At 41.5% G+C, this 19,754-nt stretch overlaps 1 protein-coding gene across 7 annotated transcripts in view; it reads right to left on the bottom strand.

Moving 5' to 3' along the window:
• Nucleotides 1-2,274: 2,274 nt before the first annotated feature.
• The window catches only part of GRM8 (glutamate metabotropic receptor 8), a 685,094-nt gene continuing 667,614 nt past the window's right edge, over nt 2,275-19,754 (bottom strand). For 6 of the 7 annotated variants that reach the window (XM_077338334.1, XM_077338332.1, XM_077338339.1 and 3 more), the window contains 2 exons: nt 17,805-18,106; nt 2,275-2,852 (listed from right to left, as the gene is read on the bottom strand). In XM_077338334.1, coding sequence (XP_077194449.1) covers nt 17,810-18,106 — 297 coding nt within the window. In that variant the 3' untranslated portion in view covers nt 2,275-2,852; nt 17,805-17,809. The remainder of the gene's footprint in view (nt 2,853-17,804; nt 18,107-19,754) is intronic. The other variant, XM_077338336.1, reaches the window with a different exon arrangement.

Here is a 19,754-nt window from a genome sequence, read left to right as displayed (position 1 = left end):
AGACACAGTGTGAAACCTCTTAATAAATCCCAATTCAGTTGTTTTGCACTAGCATCTCCCTTTGCAGGACTTTGATGGTGACTTTTAGATCTGCAACAGAATCTCTTGAAAGAAGAAGAAGAAGAAGAAGAAGAAGAAGAAGAAGAAGAAGAAGAAGAAGAAGAAGAAGAAGAAGAAGAGTTGGTTCTTATATGCCGCTTTTCTCTCCCTGAAGGAATCTCAAAGCGGCTTACAGTGATCTTCACTTCCTCTCCCCACGACAGACACCCCGTGAGGTAAGCAGGGCTGAGAGAGCCCTGATATCACTGCTCAGTCATAACAGCTTTATCAGTGCCAGGCTGAGCCCAAGGTCACCCAAGCTGGCTGCATGTGGGGGAGCATGGAATCAAACCCAGCTCATTAGATTAAAAGCCCATACTCCTAACCACGACACCAAACTGTTTTTCCACTAGTTTCTGAATGTTACTGAGAAAAGCTCAGGTTATGCTAAATAGCTGCAGAAAGGAAGATGAAATAAGAGGAAAGGGTAAGGAACTGGAGTAAAATACAATACTAACATGACTACTTACATCAAGGGTAGGCATTATAGAATTTACATTGAAAAGCTGGGTTTTCCCAAAGAATTCAGGTTTAAATATCTGTTCCATCAGACACTGTGGCCATGATATAGAAAAGATTTTAGTAGTATCAAGGCCATTGTGCTGTTGCTACTTTTAGGATACTAATCTATCTAAAACTTTAAAATATCAGTCTTGAAGGGGACCTGAGACTATATGAATGAATGGCTTAAACCTGCACAGGCTTATTTTTTGAAGGAGCAAGAATAGACACTGCACAACTTCCTCAATACTCCAATGAATTATTCTATGAGTAATCAAATTGGGGATTTCACTACCAGTAGATATGCCCATGAACACAGATGACTAAAAAGTGAACAACACAGATTCATTGGGGGGGGAGTCCATCAATGGCTACTAAACATCATAAAGAGAAAATATCAGGGAAAGAACTCGGTCTCTATGACCCCCTTGTTGGTACTCCAGGGCAACTAGTTTGTCACTAAGTGATACAGGTTACTGGACAATATGAACCACATGTCTAATTCAGCAAGGCACATTCTTAACAGAATGTTCTCGAACTCTTGATATTTTGATTGGGTATCACAGCCTAGCATGATAGCATGAGTTTGAACATGGAAGACCAAATTTTCAGTTCCTACCTTAGTTTCCAAAGGATTTTTTGAGTAGTTTTAGCAAATAACTGGCGTAGGCAGTAAGATCAGGATAACTATCTTCTGTGAGTCTTTGGGAACAAAAAAAGATGACTTTTAAACAAACAGCTATAAAAATGATGAAATAAGATATGACTGACAAGTGAAAGAAGTGCTGTTTTGTAAAATGCGTATGATAGCATTGTAATTAACTATAATTGTTTTAAAAAACAGAGCATTCATAGTGAAAGCCAGCCAGCTTTTTCACTCAGCCTCATCCAATTCTCCTCCTTACAGTTCCCATTCAACATACTTTTCCTATATGTAAATCTAACTTTTTGAGTTTTTTCTCCTATATGCAAGCCTAACTTTTTGGGTTGTCTCTTGGTACTTTTTTCATCAGCAGAGAATTGGGTTGGAACAAACTCTAAATTTGGATCACAATGGCCTGATATCACATAGACATACATGATCACTATGAATGTGGCTTCTAATGCTTGGATAGCAGCAACAATAGGTTTCCCAACTGCCACCTGAATATTGCTGGCTTATGCAATAATCAAATGTTGAGTGATATTTAGAAAATTCAGAAATGGGAACAGCTGATTTCAAAACAGTATCACAATACATTGTTTGTCAGCCCAAAGCTAATTTGTGATTTAGGAAATAGTTTACTATGAAAAAGAATCACAGACCTAAACACATGTACATAGAATGTGACCATGATGGCATCAGTTTCCTTGGCAGGAAGTGGAAACAGCTCCATTTCCCCTGGCTCCCTATATTCCTAATCTGCAGCCTGTTCTGGTCATCTTCAAACAAGCCACATATTTCCAATTTAGCTAAGGATCCTACTCATTGAAATGCTATCAGCTGCCAGCTTCTCATAGGTAGCCTCCTATAGCCTCTGAAGTCACCGGTCACCATCATACCAAACTTACCGTCTCCTGAAGCCAAGATTTCAGTTGCAATAGGACAACTCTTATTTGCTCAGTATATAAAAATACCCAGAAACTCAGAAATGGCATATGAATTGGCCTTTCAAAACTACAACGAAACAAGTCTCAACATTTGCAAAACATTCCTTTATTAATAGAAATAAATTATTTTGTATAAAAATTTGCATGCGTCAACCATTGCATTTCTCATTAGCACAACGCAGGGCTTCAATTCAGTCAGCCATCACAAGAAACAAACTTCTTCTTCTTATACAAGTTGAACAGATGTGGGACAGGAATGGAAATTCTCACAATCACAAAAAAGTACTTACAAGTATAACATCAGACATGGTTTTATTTCAACAGCATTTTTTCACAAGCTAACATTTTTTTTCCTTTTGTGATTCACCTTCTTTCATGAGTAAACAGTTCGAACATTTGACAGGCAGTCATAGATTATAATTATATAATAATTCTGGCCATTCTCTTCCAACCCACCCGCCCCTCTGGCTTTGGGCTCATGGTTAATCTTTATCCTGGAGAGGAGATTGTGGTCTAGAGACATCTCCAAAGGCTGAATTTTCCATAGTGGAGCATAATTTGTTCTCAAGTTCACATACTGCACGTCTTCAGGTATGTTTTTTGTTTCCCCACTCAGTTTGCATGATTGCTGTAGCTGACATAAGTCGTCTTGGTCGAAGAAGCTGCAAGACAAAAGCCGAAAGCAGATCAGGTAACAGAATAAGGTAACAAAAAAGCCTTTCTTATGTTGAGAAAGAGAATGGGATTTCAGAAGCTTAACAATTCTTGTTTCATGCTGGCAATCAGCCATTTTAGCATCTTCAAAGAAATTGAATTAGGCAAGGGCATTAATGATCACCATGGTGCTTGGTAGAAAGTACTGTTTAAGCTCCAGATCAAATTGATTGCTACACTGGGATATGGGAAGCCATTTATTCCAGGTCTGATCAACTGTGCATCAGTGGTTCAAATTCCTGGTCCAATGCAAAGCTCACTGTGTGACTTTCGACCACTCGCTATCTCTCAACTTAACCTCTCATGATTTAGGACATGAAAATGGGAAGAAAGCCCTTGGTATGTCTCAGTGAACCTGGAATAAAAAAGTAAGTAATAATGAGGACTTTTTCAATATTTTTAGGGATGGGCACGAACCACATTTTTGCAGTTTGGTTCAGTTCATAGTGTGTGGCTGAAGAGCAAACCAACCACAGGCCAAAATGCCAGTACATAAATCAAACTGGTATCAGCTTGAAAGGCATTGAAAGTTAAAATCCCTGCTTTCTTCTCCCTTGAAAAGTGGTGGGGAACAGAAAGCAGGGGTGTAAACCACCTTACTCAGAAACACCTAACGTGAAACCAGGTGGTAGCTGGCTAGGTCACGCGGTCCAGTGATGGAGGTCAAACCACTGCCTCCTTCAGTAGCTCAGAGAACTCCCCAGAATCCAGGGAGAGGTTGATGATATCCCTGAGCTGGCCCCCTATCTGCTGGACTCCCTCATTGTGGAGCCAGGATGGACAGGGTGTCAAATGGTTGCCGTAACCAACCCTAGCAACTTGTCCACTTTGGGTAAAGAGAGCCATCTGAAGCTATCATATATTACCTCCAAAGGCAGCCAACAGGCCTCCAGTTGATTTACTGTACTAACCATGGTGAGAAGGTCATGGTGGAGCAACAAGACTTTATCCACAAAGCAGCTTGCTAATGCCTCAAAGCTAAGTTCCAACTGACTAAAATTTTGATGCCCCTCCTCAAGGGTGGTTAGAGAGCTAAACAATTGGGCCAGGCGAGAGCATGCATTTGTGATTTCTGTGGCAAAAAACATTCTGCCACTTTCACCACCATCTCATATGCCCACATAAGAGTGCGATAAGATGTTCTTGCTGCATTGTCATGAGTTTTCTACCACACCCGCTCTAGTTGTCTCACTTTCCTTTTCTTCTCCTGGAGCACACAAGTATATCAGGGGGCCAATTTGAGTTGAGGGCTGAGAGAACGCATAGGGACAATCTCGTCTATAGCAGCCAACAGGTGGGACTGCCAGTCCTCCACTAGGGCTGTCAGTGAGACAACAGGAGGCATTGGGTCTTGCAGAATATACCGGAAACCAAGTGGATCAATAAGTCTCCACTGGCAGGCACAAATCTTCCCGCCGCTCAATAGGGGAGGGGGTGGTATCCTGAGCCTGGCCTACAGGGCATAGTGGTCTGACCATGGTACGGCCAAAGCTGCAACCAGACTCACTTCTATCCCTGTGCCAAAGATAAAGTCAAGTGTGTGGCCAGTGTGCTGGGTGGGCCTGGCAACAAATTGTGAGAGCCCTAGTGTTACCACTAGGTATGTGGCAAGTCCTGGTGGCAGCATGTCCACATCAACATATCCCACAAAATGCGATACTCTGGTACCTACTGTACAGCACTGGCAGTACAATCTTAAACACAGTTGTAACCTTTAAGCACTCTTTTGGGAAGTGTCCAACTTTGCTTAGATCAAGCAAGATTAATCTGTGACAGGTAAATGGATGGATATCCTGCCTAGGAATACAGTGTTCCTCTATGATTCTATGAATTTATAGGAAGTTTCCAGCATACCCAGAGCTCCCCAGAAATAATTCTATATCAGTGTATTTGAAAAGAAGCAGTATATATAGCTATTTGTACTAGAACTTGATATGATTTGATGATACTGCAGCTGGCATAATACAAGGCTACCTAAAGTTGTTGAGTCTATGGGAACTTTTTGTATTTTGAGAAAAGGTAGTAGGGATCACCACAACATGGCTGCTGAGGGAGGGAAGACTCGTAAAAAATGTTGGGATAGTCTAAACCAACTATCTTTTTAAGATGGAGGTAGCTAATTCCAAAATGGTGTCCCCTGCAAACCAAAAAGAAATGTTTCCTAGGTTAATTCAATAGGTGTCTTCTGAAGCTAATTTTGCCAGACCTTGGCAAGGGTGGAAGGTGGCAAAGCATACCATTTAAAAATGACAGCTGGCCAACAGTGTGATGCCACTTCCCACATTACCTGAAAGTAACATCACACCTGTCTAGGAATTGACTGAAGTACTATAGTATAAAACCACAGAAGGTTTTTTTTTCCTATTCCTAGAGAGGACAGATGCCATTTCTTGGTTCTCAGCATTCCACAGGGCCTGCAAATTGGAGCTCTTCTGCCAGGTCCATGGTTGAGGCCGGGCAGCAAGGAAGATCATGACCCCCCCCCTACAGGAGTGGCGGTAGTGAATACCACCTCTGTCACCCTTCCCCTCCAGGATGTATTATTGGGACTGGGATGAGTTTTGCCACCACATCTCCATCCCCATGGGGTTTTGACTGTATTTTGTATTTGTTTTTATGTCTGTTTTAAAGGGTTTTATTGGGGTTTTATCCAGATGTTTGTAACCCACCATGAGCCTTCGGGGAGTGGTGGGAAATAAACTGAAATAATAATAATCATCTGCCAGTAAGACCCAATATCCCCACCTGCTCATTTTCTGTTGGTCCTGACAACCCAATTGGAAGCAGCTTCTGCCCCATGTCTTCAAAGAAGAAGCAAGTAGGCACCAGCAAATACATAGTAGGCAGGATGGCCCTCATGAATGCCATGCTGGAGCTCACTGTCATAGAAGCTGTGCTTCAGGAGATTGCAAATTTGAACTTCATCTCGAGCATCATCTCACTAGTGCCCTTGAGTGAGCCACTGTATCACAGCTTATCAACTGCAATATAGGGCTGTTTACAAGTAATACTGTAAAGTTTTTTCAGTACTAGATCTAAATAATTATTATAATTAAACTTGATAAAATGGAGGTAGTGGTGGATTGGTTCAAGTGGAGTTGACTGAGGCTGAATCCAGCTAAGATGGAGATCCTCTGGCTAGGTCGGCAAGCCTCAGATATGGTGTTACAACTCCCAACTCTTGACGGGGTCTAACTAACAAATACAGCCATCAACAGGAATTGGGGCATGAACCTGGACTCCTCCTTAGGGAGAGGGCCCAGGTCATATATGCTGCCTACCAGGCCACTTATCATCTTTGCCAGGCACAGGAACAAGCTAACACCTTATCTAGCCATAAGACTTTGTTAGGTGTGACCTAAACTATGAGAAAATATGACTCAGGCCAATTTTGCATGGACGGTAAAAGCTGGAGTGGCATCTATATAGGCCCAGGGCTGGATCATCTCCATGTTCATTGCCATGTTCATATGACTACGATGCTAGGACACCACCCATCTGAGCCTGGTGTGGATCAGGCCCCAGATGTCCCATGATAAGGGAACACGGATTATTCTGCGTTTGGAATAACAAACTGAATACTGCAAGTCACATTCATGTTGGTGTTTTGTTGTCTGAGAAAAATATAACTCTATCCCTACAGATGCTGCCTTGAAAGACACTAGGTATCCTATCCATGGAAATGCAAATATAATTAGACTTCCCCCCTACCATTAGGACGTAGGAAAGTATTATCATCAAAAGAGTAGCATGCAAGGAATGGACATACAATGTGTTGTCATCATATATGCAGGTAAATTCAGAAGAGGTTCAGGGAAAGAGCAAACATCTAAGTATGCAAAGTACCTTTTGACACATGCTGGGATTTAGACTAACTCACAGCAGAATTTATCTTTAACGAGCATTCTAAGGCTGTTTCTAGACTGCAGAGTTTGGTGTGAAATGTTATTGGTACAGAAGTTAAGATATAAAAGTTAAAAGTTCATTCCCAGAGTTAGACTTTGTATTAAATAAGCACATTTTCCACTGTTGCTGTCAATCTTTGTTGCTATCCCTTTACCACAATGCATATGTGATAGTGGCAAAAGGTGGTGAGGTCTTGGTTTGGTCTTGGTCCGGCTGGCAGTACAGGGCTCCTAATACTGCATAGGAAAAGATTAGAAGATTTGGGACATAGTCTCTGGGAAGGGTCAAGTTGGGGGGGGGATGTGATGTTATTTATGGTTGACTATATTTAAAGCCCATTGTATAGGAAAATACAATGGGCGCTAGCATGCTATCTCCTGCCCTCGGCCCCCTTGCATTCAGATGAGCCAATCTGAGTTTTTATCCTGGACTCACACTTCGCCTTTCTCCGCCCACTTAGCCCTTAGGGCTTTATTCTTACCGCACCCGTGGAGCAGTTGACATATACTCTAGGAATTTATTCTATACTCCAGAGTAAGGATGATAGAAACTAGGAATATTTCTAGCATATTTGCTGGGACTTTTGGACTAGACTCAGTCCTAGATCCTTCTAGAAAATTGGAACTTCAAAGTAACAGAGCATTTTAACAATATGCAGTTATTAGTTACCTATGGGTGAAGCATAGATCCAGACTCACAGAACTTTGAGGTTTAAAAAAAAGAATAATCTTTAGTGGGAAAGATTATTTACAGAAATATATCATATTCATCTGCTCCTGTCTTCTTACTGAAGCAGAGTAGAAAACATTAAAGAGTAGTTACAAAAGCAGGACATTGCAAGCTGATCCTGTGTTGAGCAGGGGGTTGGACTAGATGGCCTGTATGGCCCCTTCCAACTCTATGATTCTGTGATTCTGTTTTATTGACACATAAATATCGTTAAGATTCTGTGTGTAGGGGAGGGACAGAAAATTTCCCCCATATGAAGAGTGGTAAGTTCACTTTGCAAAAGAGGAATGCAAAATAAAACAAGGTCTTAGGAAAATGAAATGGCAGAGATGCAAAATTTGAAACTATTCCTAACAATTGGTCAAGATTACGGTCTCTATCCAGAGAAATGGTTGCTCTTGTCTTTATCACTAATACAGAATTCTCAACATCTTCATTCAAGTGTACTGATCAAAATTCACATGAAGCTCTCTTCTTCTTGCATTCACTGTATTTCAATTAATTCTGACTGTAAGCTTCTTTGAAACTGGCGAGGCAGCGGTGAAGCCAGAAGCATGGACAACCTACTGGTTTTCCCCCACTTCTCAGGTTGCCAATCAACTTAAGCGACCAATCCACTCACAGCGGTGGTTTTGGGGACTCAAACATCCCCCTCTCACGAGTCCCAAAATCAACTTTAAAAAAATTAAACTTCTGTGCTGCTACAGGGACATGCCACAATAATAAATCATTTATCTTGATTTTTTTTTGGGGGGGGGATTCTTTTTATAATGGTCTCAATTCATGTTTGGGGAGATTTCTGAAAGGCTTGAAACTTATACTGGCCACAGTGATTGGACTCCAAGAATTGTGTTTTCACAATACAGAATAAAAATACAGAAAACTGATGCCATGCTAAGAGGGTGAGTTCTCCTTCATAACATGACTTCCCCTCTTTCCCTGTCCATGGCCTACCACTAGAAAACAAAACCATTTTAGATAGAGGTATTGGCCACTTCCAGTATTACTGTGCACACTGAAGAGAACATGACAGTACATTTTATTTCCACTGACATGGGCATATCACTTTGCATTCCCATAGCAATGTAGACTGTGCCATTTAGTCTACACTGTGCCACTGGTGTTCTGGAAATGGAGAGGGGAGGGCGGGTGTGAGGATGGGGAAACCACTAGCAAGATTGTCACACATTTCTTCATCCAGATAGGCTTGACCTGGTCTTTGCCTCATTGTGTGCCATGACAAGAAAGGAGAAGCAGATTCTCCCACTTTCCCTTATCGTGTGACAACAGGGATGAAAACTTGTGCCAACCCCTGGTTGCTGCTGATGTTGTCAGGAAGCACCATTAAAGCCTGCTAACAATGAGAGGCTGGGCAGGAGCAAGCTTCTTGTGTGGAAACTGTCTTTGCCATCATTTGAATTTACAATGCTCTGATGATGGCTTGCATGATGCCACAAGAGACAATATATCTAAACAAATACAGCATTTAGGTAAAATTATTTCAAAAAGAGACTTGAAGAGAAAGAAAACAATTTCAAGGGACTGAGTAATATTGGCACAGCCTAGAAGTCTCATAAGTTTCCTCTGACTCTCTGCTCTCCACCTGAAGGTTGGCATCTCTATTTGCTAGCCTAGGTCTCTATTGCTCCCATCAACTGATGCATTGGTGCTACTTTTCCCCCCTTTTAGAATCAATCCAGTGGGCCAACAAGAAGGGCTTTCATTTCATGATGCCAATACATAGAATCATAGAATCATAGATAACTGAATCCTATTGGCTGGGGGAAGTGTATCCCTTTTTGCAAGAAGAGAAAGGAATGGCAATTTTACATGGGGAATTTCATGTTAATGCAAAAGCTGATTAAAGCTTAGGGCTACCAAGCTTCCTGCTATGACTAGAGAGCTTCCACTGGTAACTCTCTATCACTACCTCTGCTCTGAGCAAAAGCATGAGGGGAAAAAATTAAGTCATGACAGCAGTGTCTCGACACCACTTTTGGTGAAAAGCCACAAGTGATGTAGGGTAGCTCCAGCAATTCCTAGAGCTACTCTACTTCACTTCCAGGTTTTCTTCAGAAGGGATGTGGCCCTCCCCTCCCAGGTCCCTGCCACCAGCATGTCTGCCAGTTTTCAGGCTTTGCCCAGCAACCCTGTTGGAGTTGGATGTGAACAGAAAGAATTTGTTAAACATTTTAGCCACCTCCAGATATTCTCTTTTCATGCTGCAATTGTTTTGCGAATCAGCATTCAGCTTGGGATGAAAGCAATCAAGAACAGCAATGCAGATCTGTGTATTTAAAATGTTCTTAAAGCCAGCAGCAACAGCTATCTGTCAATGGCTTCCAATGCTAAAAATGAGCTGAAATGAGCCATCATCTCAAGCATGCGTGTGCAAGGTTTATAGAGTTGATAACTTTCTTGTCCATTCCATTTGACTGTAAAAAAAATCACTGCCTACCAGCAAGCTCAGCTTTTCTTTTCTTTCTTGATTTTAGGAACATCCTCTTAAGTATCATCCACAATTTACTATAATGAGCTTACTGCTTCTGTATGGGGATTTCAAAGAATCAGCATCTGGTATCTTGGTTTTAACGGCTGTGGGGCCATTCACAGTTGTAATAATGAATCATACTTGGCAGGTATAGGTGACCAGAGATAGCTGTAAATTGGGCACGATAACCTCAAGAAACTAATGGACTTTTCTTGGCCTGTTAACTCTCTTGGAATCAAATGGGGGAGCTAAATCAAAACTAGTGATACAGCACTCCTCTTGGCAAAAGGAAATCGCTGAGCTCTCAAGTTATGAAGAAAACTACAGCCAGAGATTTGGTTAAGATGTCTCAAATACTCTGTTACAGGTAATGTTCAAAGGGTATGTCCTGTTTATTTTTTCCTCCAAAAGTTTGTCTCTTTTTTTTCCACAGCCAATTTATGGTGACCCTACAGAGTTTTCAAAGCAAGTGGTGGCTTTCTTTTTTTCTTCTAGGAATCAAAAATTATTGGACTTACTGCAGGGACAGTAACACGTGGGCTACACTTTTGCTGCCAGTCAGACCTTTGGTAGGGTGAGCATACTGTCTGCTGGATGGGAGCCCTCATGTCTACTGGAGGGGGGACACTGAGGCAACAATACCTCAGTTGGGGTTTTGTCTCTCCATCTTTTCTCCTGTTTTCTGGCACTCAGTGGGGAGTGAGTGGCATTTAGTCGTAGTGGCTGGCTTAGCTGGGGGTAATTGGCTGCACCCTGTGAGTACCCATAAGTGGAATGTCACTTGACACTAATCCCTTAATGACGGATGTTGGTGGCATGTGTGATGATTCTGGCATGCTTATAGCAGGCAAACCACCTCTGAATGTCTCTTCCTTTGAAAACCCTATGGAGTCACTATAAGTCAGGTTTGACTTGATGGTGCTTTTATCACCACACTCATGGAAGGGCAGTTTTACAGCCAAATAATTTGATATCACCTGTTTTTCTTTTGTTTGCCATCTGCATAGAATCTCGAGTTGTGGTGGTTAGGTCAAGGTTAAGTGATAATCCTGCAAGTCTATCTGAAGATAATCACACGAAGTTATGGACAGAGTTGTTTAAGACTTGGTCCTGATTTTCTAAATGTATTTAGTTAAGAAAGAATTACGATAACTATTATGTAACGAAATAAAAAGAGGAAAGAGCCTTACATTTTTTATGTTGTCAGATCTTTTAAAATTTTTATAGTACTATTACTGTTTTTTCTCGTTTTAAATTGTGTTAGTTTTTAATTGCTTGTATTTTAATTTTGGTCTGAATGACCGTAAATAAATATTGATTGAATGATTGATTGAAGAGGAAAGAGGACTGCTTTGTCCAAATCTTAGCACAATTCTTTCCCCCTAAAATTCCACTGGCATACCTTCCCTGGTATATTTATAAGGCCCTTTTAAGCCACTTTGACTTTTGAAAGTAAATCAATGTATTTGAAGGTTTCAAACATTTTAAGGCTAAATACTGTTGTCCTGCCATTAATGAAGGTTCAATCTGGATTTTCCAAAACCTGTTTTGCTATGATGGCTTTGTTGTTATTGTGGTGTTCTATCTTTAAGGTGTATGAAACCTCTGTTTGCTTATAGAAGCCACTGCAGGTTTAAAAAATTCATGTGAAATCAACCTACAAAGTGACAGGTAGCAAATATTTATTATATTTCAGTATTTTAAGCTGAAATATATGTGTATAATGTGCTACCAAGTCACAAGACCCCACCCATAGGGTTTTCAAGGCAAGAGAGTCATTGTCTTCCTCTGCATAGCAGCCCTACACTTCCTTGGTAGTCTCCCATCTAAAGACTAATCAGAGTTGATACTGCTTAGCTGCTAAGATCTGATGAGATCAGGCTAGCCTAGGTACTCCAGATAAGGGTAAGTGTCTTAATATCATGTAATAATTTAAGAAAATGAATTTTTTCCATTCAATTTTCTTTTGAAGTCATTTATTTATAATGCAGAATCTAAAATTGCTACTCCATAGGACACATGGATTGGCAATGATTCAAGAAAGTAAGTCAAAGGTCTCTTGTGATCCCTTTACCAGTGTTTGTTAAAGCCATCCCTAACTGAATTAACAAAATGGGAAAAACAATTGATGGATTTGTATTAATATGCATTATTAATGCATTTATAATGAAAAATATTTGATATGCATTGTTTAAATCAGATTTGGGTGACAATTGTATGATGGAAGTGTAGTACAATTTTTAGACCTATGTAGTGGTTCGGTCTTTTTATAGAGATCCTTTGGCACAAAGTTTTGCTGGGAATTAAATATATAAGTGGTTATGAGATACTAAGACCAAAAAACATTACTCCTTTGTCAGTTGGAGAATCAGTACCATTTGACCATTAAAATATGATTTTGAGTTCTTAACAGCAGCCAAAATACTTATTGCCAATAATAATCAAATGGCTAAAAACTGAATATTAAAACATGGATGTAAACTTTTAGTAAACTTGTACTTTTGCAAAATGGCAGGAAACTGAAACCTACTTTTCATAAATGTTGGTCAACCCTCAGATTCTATGCAGCAAAAATATGGATTAGTTATTGATTTTTATATTGTTCTGCATTTAACTAAGCAATTTGTTATATAGGGAACAATGTAGAAGGATCTTGACAGATAAATAGATTAATGGATCAATACATGGATGACTCAGAGATTTTAATAGGCTTTTAAGAGCTAAACTACTGTAGAAATACTGTATGCTAAATATTTGCACTTTCCTCTTTAAAAAATCAAAAATCTGTTGTTTTTAGTTTGAACCAAGGGACTAGGCAAGTACACCACCCAAAAGATTCAGACCGTATTGGATTTGAAAATGAATCTATTGGCGCCGGTGACTTTAATGGGGAATTTAAGAACCATTTCTGCACAGGGGGGTAAACAATCTGAACTTCTCCCTCCACTCTTTGGCTTGTCAATCACAGCTAGCCACCAATCACAGCACAGCAGTTCTCTCGTAGACTGAAACTCCCCCCCCCCAACACCAAAATTATTATTTTTTAAAGGCACTTTTGCATCACTATGCGGTAATGCCACAACACAGATGCATTTATAATAAAAACCAACACTGCCGCACTGCTATGGAGAAACATCAGGATTTTACAGCATCCCCCCCCTCCTTTGAGATTCCTGTTCTTTGGGACTTTATTTCTGTCTGGGTGGATTTCTGAAATGCTGAACATGGTCTCTGGAGCCCAAAAAGACATTTTTGTTATCACTTTTGTTGGCTTAAAAACAAAGTGCTCAGACCCCTGTATGATCGGGAGAAGGCTGTCTGATCACCCACCCCCTCCCTGTTTCCCAGCTCCAGAAAACAGAATAGGGATTTTTTGCCTGCCTGATCTCAAAAAAACTGTGGACACTTTAAAGAAGATTTTATTTTATCTTTGACAATGCAAGTTTACAGTTGTGCTGCAACGCAGACTGCACCATGTTAAAAAAATTACTTGGAACAGGAAATGGAGAGGGAGGGCGGGTGCAAGGGTGGGACAAAGCTGCCAAGACTATTGCTCATTTCCCTCTCCGTACAAGCTTATCCCTGGTTGCTCACTGATGGAACATCTGATTTAGGGATGGAAATCATTTTGGCAATTCCTGAAACCACGAGTTAAAAATGGCCAAAACTTAACCCAGCTACTGGACAGCCTTGGAATGTAGGCAACATCATGTGTAGGGGGCTGAAGAAGAAGAAGAAGAAGAAGAAGTTGGTTCTTATATGCCACTCTTCTCTACCCAAAGGAGTCTCAAAGAGGCTTACACCTTCCCTTTCCTCTTCCCACAACAGACACCCTGTGAGGTAGGTGAGAGAGCCCTGAGATTACTCTTCAGTCAGAACAGTTTTATCAGTGCCGTGGCGAGCCCAAGGTCACCCAGTTGGTTGCATGTGGGGGAGGGTAGAATCAAACCCAGCTTGCCAGATTAGAAGTTCACACTCCTAACCACTGGACCAAGCTGGCTATACCCACCAACATTTGAAGGCTGTCCAGAAACAGATTCCTCATGCAGAAATGGTAAATATTTCTGCTGTCTCCGTGGCCGGAAGGGGTGTGTGTGTGTTGAGTCAGAGGCTCCAAACCTTCAGGGTAGCTTCAGGAGTCTCTTCTCTGACCACCCTCCAAGTTTAAGGGGGTGGACTCACTTTCACTCTCAGGTCTGGAATACAGATGCCACCCTCCGGGCAGGAGATGATGGGAATAAACAGGAATTGCAGCTCATCTTCATGCAGAGAGAAATTCCCATTCCTATCACCTCCCATAGGGAAAAGGGGTACTGCATGCCAGAGCTGCAGGAGACAGCTGTGTCAGACTACTCAAGCAATGCTTGGATGCCAGCCTCCAGGTGAGAACTAGAGACCCACTGAACTCTGCACAAAGATCATCTGAGTTCCCCTGGAGAGGAGAGGGATGCCTGTCGGTGCAAAGGGGTAGTGTCACATGGATACCTTCCTCCTCCTCAGCAGGATCAACCCTAATTTCCCCCAGTGGAGGAGCTCAGGGTGGCCTAAGTGTTGAATCCATGCTTCCATCAAAGCAGGCTCTCCCTTCCAGCCATGCCTCAAAATGTCTGGGGCTCAATAAATCTCCTCTACCAGAGCAGCAGGTCAGGGAGGCAACAGCCAGCCTCTTGGCCATGCATAGAAGATTTTCAAAAATAAAAATCTTCTGTGAGGGGCCAAGATATGTTTTCCCCCAAAACCTGCCTCCCTATAGGCTAACCTCCCCCTCAGCCTCCTCCCCCCTCACTTACCTTGCCTTACTTTGCAGCAAGCAAGCTTAGCAAGCTGCAAGACCTCATCATTGCAATGCATTTGCAGATACAAAATGCATTGCAATGATTGGCTGGGTTGCTACAAGGAGCCTAGCCATTGATCTGCCTCCCTCCCCCCTCCCCTTTGCCCTGGAGGAGCCCGGCAAAAGGCAGGCACACAGAGCAGGAAAACTAAGGCAGTTCCCACTGGCCTGTTTCCTTTTAAATTTTAAATGGCCATCCGAAGAGCCAGAGCATGCTTCGGACAGTTGCACTTCAGCTCTGTTTTTATAAGTTCTCTGAGGCTACATGAGTCAAAGCCAGAGGAAGATGTTGCAGGGCACTGCCCCTAGCACACCTGTCTTGAATTTATTCCAGGTTAGCCCATATTGAATGAAGCTGTTAGACCTCATTCTTCCTCCTACTCTGTGCTTTCTCTAATTACATCATCATTCCTCAAGACTAGAATGCTGCCACTGTCATATTGTGAAAGTAATTTGAGACCCAAGGGTCATAACTCTTAGCAAGAAGGAGCATTTGCTGTTCTGATACTATTATAGCTCCCGGGTTTAAAAGAGAGGCTTTAGAGCAGCTTGCCTATCAACGTATCAGAAGCTCTAAAAGTTTCCACAAATAATTATTTTGGCAGAAGGGAAGAAAGTTAAGGCCATCTAATAGCTACAGGATGCCATTTGAAAAAGCCATGAGAATTCTGACTGCCTGTCTTTCAGACAAGACAGCGCAATTACTGGGGGGTTGGGGTTGGGAGAGCTCCAGAGTGGAGAAATGTTGGCTTTTTAAATTTTCCTGCCTGTGGCATTTTATAGGACATGGATCAGAGACTTAGAACACAGGGACTGGAGCTATGTGTTAAAACAGGGTTGAAGTCAACATACAGAAAATGTGTATTTGTGAATGTTCACGGTTTAAAGAGTTCAGGGACATAATTCTATTCTACCATGTTCACTCATTAAACCTGTGATAAATAAAAAAAAACTTCAAGCACAGCTCAATTTTACATATGGGGTGGATCCCATGATTTGGCCGGGGAAGGTGCTGATGGGCAAAGATTTTTCTAACCCCATCATTTGTTCTGAACCAGAAGCACCTTTTCAAAACACCAGAGCTATCATCTAGCACCAGTATTACCTATGTATTTTGTTCACCGCCACACAGATTAAGTTTGTACTTGAGTTTAAAAACATTATCATGCCAATTATAGTTCATGCATCATGCTTTGTTTGGGTGGCTCCTACCCCTTGTCCTCCCACTCCATTGAGAAAGTTGAAGTATTCCTCCAACAGTGCTTCCACTGGAGGAAGTACCACTTAATTTGAAGGAAGCTTCCTTAGGTTGGAGAAAGATACCTTGATGGCTGGCTGGAACCACCCTAGTACTCTCAATAGTGATAACTAAGGACACCATTCTTATGTTTTTATATATCTTTTTTTAAATTTTATGCAACTTCTCAAAGACTGCAGAAATCAGAGAGCAGGAACTTATGACTTTTTGCTAATAGTCTCTAGGGGTTTTTAGGAATGGTGAGACAGAATGAAAACATGCAACTTATGACCAACTTTCTGTTGATTGGGCATCAGTCAAAGTTATTGGAAAATAGTATTTCATATCAAAGCCCTTTTAAAATGCGTGGCCTCTGACTTCGCTCATATCCATTGTCCTTTTAGAGTAGGTCCCATACAACATGCTTTGATCACATGCTGCCGGATGGTGCAAGAACTACTGTACTTGAAAGAAAGTTATTGAGAGATGTGTCAGGATTCAGGACCATTTCCATTTGATAAAAATACAGATTTCCCTATGCACACTTTTTATTAAAAGAACAACAAAATACAAACAAGAGGGCTTGGAAAACAGGTTAGATGCCATCAACTACTAGGGGTGTGCAATTTTATTAAAAATCAGTATTTTTCGGGTCTATTGGATCTGAACATTTTTTGGTATTTCCAAAAAATCCTGGATCCAAATCCAAATCCAGATCCAGGATTTTTCAGGAATCCCCAAATTTGGGGGGCCCAATAGACTCAGGAACAAAAATACTGGGAGGGGGTGAATGTGAACCAAGATGGGTCTGGCTTGGCTTCTCCTATATGAGAAGCAGATTACTTCATGTGGCACAGCAGCTTCTGGGGCTGGCTTCTCCTGCAGCCCGATTTAAACTGAGTTGCAGACGAAACCAGCCTCAATCTGACCAGGCAAGAAGAGTCTGTTCCCCCCAACACTGCTGATCCTTGGGCTATCTTCTTCAATCCCTTTAAACTGTAAGGACACTGAAGTAGAAGTCCGGCAAACAGCCGAGTTCTGCTTTTTTGGATCCACTAGTAATCCCCAGATATATACAGATCTCATTTGGATATTTTTTTACAGTTTCCTGGAGAAAATCTGGAGAAATATTTCCTGGAGAATATTTGAGAAGCAAAATATACCTGGAAAATATTGCTAAGGTATTTTTGGGTATATGTTTGGCTCAGGTAGATCTGAATGCACACCCCTATCAAGCACTCACAGGCCAATTCTATGGATATTCAAGCAAATATGCTTAGGACTGCGGCTTAAACAATAAGATAAACAACTACCCTTTTTGTAATAAGTAAGAAGAAAAGTCTAACCACGCAACGAGTGCTTGCATATTTGTCCAAAACATAGCCTCAAAACAAAAGCTGAATAACACCTTTCTTTAGGGAAACAACCAAAATGGAGATCATGATGTTGCTAGATGTAATAAAGAATACTGAAAATTGGACCTTTGTACTACACTACAAACAGACCTTTGTACTACACTTCTGTTAAAATGTAATTAATATAGCTATGATGTACAATACTAGAATATTAAGCTGAATATTTGTTTACATGCACATTTTTTTAAGTGCACTAAATAGTAGGCACAAGAATTCTAACACATCTCTCAGTTCATGCAGAGCAAGCCAAGAAAAACTGTGGTTTATTAAGCATTCCTGTGAACGTACATCTATTAGGAACTGCTGCCACTCTTGACCATGGTTAAGTCTACAGAGGACTTACTGTTGGTTTCAAGACTTTCACAAAGTTCAGTTTTGACCTCGCCATTTGGTCTGTCGTTCCCCTTTTGGATCAGCTTGCTTTGCATTGTGGCTGCTGTAACAACAGCCTTGAAACTCCTCTTCCGTTTTTGCACATTTTGCTCTGGATGAAAAATGATAATATAAACTTTGGGCATATAGAGCATGCCCAGAGATACAGAAGCACTTAAACTCATGGACACTGTAAGTGTTGTTGTCTGGATGTACATCTAGGAAAGAGAAAAGAAAATGTGATAGGATATTCAACATCAGGAAACTTCTATAAAACATTTCAGCAATGACAGTAGTTTGCTTAAAAGATTTGCTATACATTACCTGTTATTCAAAATCTGGGGCAATGCCACCTATAATAAACTGGTATAAAGATCAGGATTCTCACACATTTACTAAATTCACGTAGAATCATTTAGATGGATGCAAAGTTTGGCTTCCATTAATAAAAGGCACTTCCCTTCCTACTGCCAGCCACTGAGCTAACCTGAAATGGTCCTCTGGGATAGGTGAGGCAGAAAATGTCTGTTCTCTTGTTGGAAATGCCTTCTTTTAATGGGAAATTTAGTCTGGATACCAACCATAAAGTCATAGAGTACCAGATTTCAAGATATAGCCTTATGTATAATTTTACAACCAATGCAGACATCGTTGAGGGGGGGGGGGAGGTTGCACTGATTTAAACACCACCAACAAAATTCACTAGGCAATGATATAACTGAATGGGGTAAAGGGTGTCATACATTTAAATTGTGACACATAAGCCAAAACAATGTTTCACAAATGTTATATTTTATTAGAGTATGTCCCTTGTCCTCTCACAAATGAGTGAGCAGAAGAGGTATTCTTTTTAAAAATCACAAATAATTAAGAGTGTCAAATCTTCGGTTTGGGATTGACTCACAGGGTGGGAGTCCCGGGCTAATAAACATGCTCACAACATGCTGGCATGAAAAGAGGTCACAACTTTATTAACAACAACCCTGAGAGGATTTGGCTTGGCAGAGGATTAGGAGCTGGAGCAGTCAGCCAGCTGCCCTAATTTTCCCCTGGCAATGGCTTGATCCCCACCTGCACCAATTCCCATCTGGGAATGTGGGTCCTCTAACCACTGCCCTTCCTATTCAGGGAAGTGTCCCACCATGAATGCCAGAGGAGGCACAAACCTCTTCTGGACCCATCCAAGGCCGCCTGGCTCTGTGAAATTCATGTCTCACCCAGCTGGGTTTTGCACCCACTCACAGCCTGCCACCTCTTTAAAGAAGCCCCTTGTCTGGAGAATAGGCCACGCAGGGCGTACTCCCCACCAAACTGGCTCTGTCCCCTGCCAACCCACAAGTTGTGACAAAATAGCAGTTAAACAAGCAACCATAACACATGTGCCCCTTTGCAAACCACCCATGGCATACAACTGCCAACCAGATACTTAGGGAGGGTGGGCGGGAAGATCATCCGTGTCCCAGCCGAAGAGGGCAAGCAAGGCATGTGGCGTGTAACTGCACCTGCCTCCCTCACCCAGTCCCAGGGTGCCATGCTGCCCTAGCAGCCATGTGTGCCCTGGCTCCACTTCCCCCTTCCCACGTATTCCCCACCAGCCGTGTCAATGGCAGCCTCAGATTATTCCGGGGTGCAAATTATAAACCAGTACAGCTGAGCTGAATTTTTAAAAGTTTGCAAAATGAGATTATGGTTATCCCAATATAAGGAGGAGAAACTTCTAGAAAAGTCGTGCAGTATGTGTCTGGAACACTGTTAAAAATGGCAACAGGAGACAAACAAAATTTACACTGAAAAACAATGGATTTAGTATTTTAATCCCTGGCCTGGCAGAAAATGAGTTTTTCCACTGTGGAATTGAAGTGATTG

The sequence above is a fragment of the Paroedura picta genome, chromosome 5, assembly GCF_049243985.1.
Source record: "Paroedura picta isolate Pp20150507F chromosome 5, Ppicta_v3.0, whole genome shotgun sequence".
Taxonomy (NCBI): Eukaryota; Metazoa; Chordata; class Lepidosauria; order Squamata; family Gekkonidae; genus Paroedura; species Paroedura picta.
The sequence above is the reverse complement of the archived record's forward strand: the minus strand, read 5'-3'. Positions and strand labels throughout refer to the sequence as shown.